This window comes from Tigriopus californicus, chromosome 1, assembly GCF_007210705.1.
Source record: "Tigriopus californicus strain San Diego chromosome 1, Tcal_SD_v2.1, whole genome shotgun sequence".
NCBI classification, from domain to species: Eukaryota; Metazoa; Arthropoda; class Copepoda; order Harpacticoida; family Harpacticidae; genus Tigriopus; species Tigriopus californicus.
The window spans coordinates 7,915,289-7,920,276 of NC_081440.1; the positions used below are offsets into that span (position 1 = coordinate 7,915,289).

Consider the following 4,988-nt stretch of genomic DNA (forward strand, 5'->3'; position numbering starts at 1 on the left):
TTTTTTACTTTTAGTGTCAGTCCAAGTTTCACCGAAGTGCTGAAATTGACTATTAAGGTACCACTGGCGCAATGGCAAAAACTCTTTTTTGGAGTCTCCAGCAGCTCAAACAAAAAGTAATACTATATCTTATCTTATTTTAGATTGATTTGATTCTGATTCATCAGCGAATTGTAGTTGGCGGAACAAGCTAGCACTTGAATGTACTTTAGGTTGATCAAGGATTTTGGTCAAAAACTTGCCTTAGTCTGAGTTGAATCCGGCTAGAGGATCAACACCTACATATTCCTTGCTAATAATTGGGGGCAGTAAATTGAACAATGAAGGAGCCACAGAAAGAAACAAAACAATTCCTGAATGGATTCAGAAATCTGCAATAAAATGGCGATTTATTCAAGAAATGATGTGCTAGTATTCTTGTCCTAAAAAGTGTTGTACAGTGATGAACACATTCCTCGGATTTCGGGTTTCTTCGGAAAATGATATTCATTAAGATCCAAAGAAAGTTGTGTAGCTTAGGCAGTGATTTGATTTAAACATAGAGACTTGCTTCAAAATCACCATGCATTTTTAGGAGGCATTCCAACCTTTTGGTTTCGTTCCAGGAATCAGGTGATTTATCTAACAATCCACATATTGTCCTTAAGTCTGATGGACAATTTCACAAATTTTGCACAGCTTTGACGTTATCACCTTGAATTTGGTCTTCTAGTATTTGAGATCAGCCTTCATGTAAAACGTGAAGTAGGCTATCACTATTTGACACATTGACCATTTTGAATTTGTCAAAATCTCAAAGGAAATCAACCCTATTTTCAAGAGCTAGCCAGATCTGCTAACTCTAATTTGTAGGTGGATCAAATATTACAGGAATATAAAATCAAGTTAAATTAAAACCTTTTCACGCGCCTCTATGTGCTGTGGATCCTATTCCCACTAGAGGTAAAGAAGTCCGCAAAAAATGTTTTGAAAATGTTTCAAATATATGTAAATTGGAATCCTTGAATTAGCGTTCATTCAAAATCAATTAGATGTTATCACAGACGAGTTTAGTTCTCGGGAAAGAAAGAATAACATTTTTCCAATAAAGAAATGCCGAGTCGAGTTAAAATGAATGCACCCAAGCTTACTCGGATCCGAAAATTTACTTTTGCTTTTTTCTGATCTTTGTATTATATAAAGTACATGGAATAAGTGAAGGAATTCCCTGAAAATTTTCTTCTTTACAAAAAAAGAGATCGTTATAGGGCACACAGATTTTCCTACCCAAGACCTAAGTTACAAAATCGATAACAAGCTAGAATTTATGGAAGAGAGTGAAATCAGTGATATAATGATTTCGGGCAGATCCCTAACATTTGCTAGAAAAAATTATTTTGAACGATATTGGACGTAAAACGTTTGAATCAAGAGAAAAAAAATCTTTATAATGGTCACTCTCAACTTGGCCTAGCTGTTGCATTCAAACTTTCTGATCGGCCTTTGGGAACCTTGGCAATCCAACGGTTGCTGCAACAGCAAAAATAAGCTAATTGACATTAAATTTGGACGTTGGACGAACCGTTGAACAAAGATTACCGGAAGCAATTTTTTGAACCTTAACTGCAAGGTCCTAAATTTATGACTATTGATGAGGCCTGGTACTAAATGACTTGAACATGTTTTTAAAGCGTTCTTTCTAGAGTATCAATTTTGTTTTCCCATTTAAAGTCGCTATATATGCGCATGTCATCAAATATTTCATTAAGCGACATTAACCATTATGTTTTTTCACACAATATTTAGCAAATACTTACATTTTCTTCATTTTTGCGGACTTCCTTAACGCTACTGGGATTGAATTTCCAAACATTTCAAAACGAAAAAGGTATTTATTTTATTTGATATCATATTCATGTGATATTTGATATCATATTCATGTGATATTTGATCCACCAACGAATTAAAAGTTGGCAGATCTGGCTAGCCCTTGAATAAACCATTGATCAGATATTTTGATCAAAAAAATGATCAATACCTTTATTCTCCCTACGAATATTTGAGGGGAGCAAATTGATTGAAGCTTGTTTCAAAGGATTTTTAAAATGCTTATTTTTTCATTGTTCGGCATTTCTCGGGAATTCCCGAGAATGGTTTCGCCAATCTTATTTTTCCCGCGAAATCCGAAACTCTAATCACAGAGAGTACGTAAATGGGAATCGAAATGGGAATTGAGATGATTTGAGCACCAGATTTATCTAGAGTGGGCATTAGTAGCTGATATTTTTAATACACATGATAAATTTGAGAGAGGGAAGTAATTCTCCCCATGTCCTAATCGATTTGTGGTTTTCCCGGGCAAAGAAAGGAAAGTATTTAGTTGAAAGGCTCAAAAATCAAAATGGTCAACTTGTCATTGTACTATCCAAAAATACTTTCATTTTCGACGCAGTTCAAACTTGGGTATTGAAAACCAACTTAACGGTATTTCTTTGTTCATTTGCCCTCATCGACAAAAAAAATCAGCTAGTCAAAGTTTAAGAACATCAATTGGTCGTAGGTTGCATGACTCATTAAGGGTAGCAAACTAAAACGGGAGAGCTCGAGAAATAACACGATGAGGTAAGAAATGCCATCCTTTGCAAATTCGAATAACACCACTTATCTTATGTTTTTGCTTTCGCCCATGTCTATTGAAGCTAACATATAATGATCAATTGGAATAAAACCGTTTGAATACGTTACTTCAATACACAATCATGTTGGTAGGCTACCCTACATTTCAAAGCATTTCCTTTCATGAATTTGACGAATGTGATTTATTAGGACAAGTCGGTAAGTTCTATTTCGATTCTTCCCGCCGACCCCTCTCACACTCACTTTACAGTAGACCATAGCATACCATTCTCTATAGAAGAGGAAGTTTGGCTTGACAACCAACGTACAGCAGTAAAAATACTGAAGCTAGGAGACGGTGAAGGAACCCAATTTTGCCTGGCGAACAAATTGAGAGGAGATTTGAAACCCTCAACTTAACATGGGTGGGCTTTGAACTACCATATGATTTTTTTCTGTATGCTTTGAACACACAATGGTCCTCTATTTGGGCCTTCAAGTTTGTTTTGAAGCGAATATTAGGTCTAAATCGGGATAAAAATGGGACAATAACAATCTGTCAGATGAGAATTTTAAATGATTAACAAAATAAATGAATCATCGCATCTTCATTTTTGATAGTAGCGTGGAAAAATGGCACCAGAACTTGAAAAAATCCAAGGTACGACAACAATCAGGTTTCCGCTTATTATTGATTTACAAGAACTTATATGATGACCCCAAAGTGAAAAATCAGATGCCAATGCGAGAATAGCCATATCTGGTCAAATTTCTATTTCTTGTAGTGGCATTCCTTCAAGTTTGTGCCGAAATCGGACCTTTTTTTATTGCCGCAATTGTGAGCTCAAACGCCACTAAATCCGCTCAAATTCATGTGAGACTGTTTTCTCACACTTGGAGTGCCTGCCGATGAGTTTATCTCAACTCATAATTTATGGCCGGTAGAAAGATAGGTAGAATGACTGTCAATGGCTGAACTTGAGATCTGAATAGTCTGGCCACCAAAGCTGTGAAGGAAGGATGTACTTATAAGTACATACATACTAGTTCAAAGGTGCATGCATGCATGTATGTATTTGGTTCAGATTGTAATCTACGTAGGTGAATGGCGGGAACTTACCGAATTGACTTCTCATCCAAGGATAGAGAGGAGACGGAAGTGGTGCTTGTGAGGCGTTTTGTTGAGTATTTGGTTGGCTAGGGTTCAGGTTTGCTTGGGTATGTTGTTCGGGTCCAATGTTGTATGGACTTGGTACCACTGCAGATCCTGGACCAGTGGCACTGCATTGCTGAGCAGACGATGGAGGAGGGGGCGGAGGGGGAGGGGGTGGTTGATTGGGTTGTGGAATATTGTTATTGTAGATTTGTGGATGTTGACTTTGTGTTATAGTGCACGGATATTGTTGATACTGAGGTTGTGAGGAAACAGTTGGGTGAGGTTGAGAACTGGATTCTATCTTTTGTTGCACTTGAGGACTAGGTGGATTATTCGAAGCAAGCTTGCAAGTATATTGAGTTTGCCCTTGCTGATTAAAAAGATGGTGCTGAGCAGTCACTTGTTGAACACCTATTGGCGAGTCTGGACGCCCAGAGGGTGGAACGGGTTCATGCCAAGTGGCATTTTGCGAGTCACTTCCGGAGCCTTGATGAACGTAATACCCATTACGGTCATAATAAGGATACCGGTGTTGCGTTGGTGACCCTTGAATTGAAGGATGTTGAGGCTGCTGTGGGTACTGATGCCATTGTGAAGCTAGTTGTCGAGGATCGGGATTCAGAGCACTAGGATCTTGGCCGCCTTGAACCCCTGGGATGTATGAATATGGGCTGTTTGTGTAATTTGTGGTCTGGTCATATCCAGTCATTCCGGACATTGCTGGAGAGGGTTGTAATGGGAGCTCACCAGATGAAAAAGAAGTGCATCACTGGGTTGACCCTAAAACCAATAAATGAATCCTCATTGAAACGGCTTTTAGAAAATTCTTGTTTTCATCACCTTGTGATGAGAATGTGATCGTTAAATGTTATCAACAGAAGTACTTTACAAACATGATCAAAAGTCTTCATATTAAAAAATCTGATTTTGGCAATATCGTCGTCTTTCAAAAATATTTTGTCAAACGCGCCCATTTGCTATTATCTCCTTTGTCTTTGTATTTATGCTTTTCAAAACTCTCGTCATTTATGGCCATTCCTTCCATTCATTTTTTTCCCTCTCTTCCACATGTTGTAACAGTAGCGTTCGGGTATCATTTGGATAAGGGTTTACGTTAACAACATACATTTAAAGATGAAGAATCTTAACGTTGGGTTGATTCCGTAAATTACATGTCTTTGTTGAATTTTTCATGCCTATTGTAGTGCAGTGTATACATGAACCTTCGAGCCATTAC

General features: G+C 37.7%; 1 protein-coding gene across 3 annotated transcripts in view; it reads right to left on the reverse strand.

The window, feature by feature from the left end:
• Positions 1–4,988, reverse strand: part of LOC131877916 (homeobox protein Hox-B4-like) — a 19,805-nt gene that overhangs the window by 4,971 nt on the left and 9,846 nt on the right. For all 3 annotated transcript variants that reach the window (XM_059223874.1, XM_059223951.1, XM_059223792.1), the window contains exon 2: positions 3,716–4,531. In XM_059223874.1, the coding sequence (XP_059079857.1) occupies positions 3,716–4,469 (754 nt within the window). In that variant the 5' untranslated portion in view covers positions 4,470–4,531. The remainder of the gene's footprint in view (positions 1–3,715; positions 4,532–4,988) is intronic.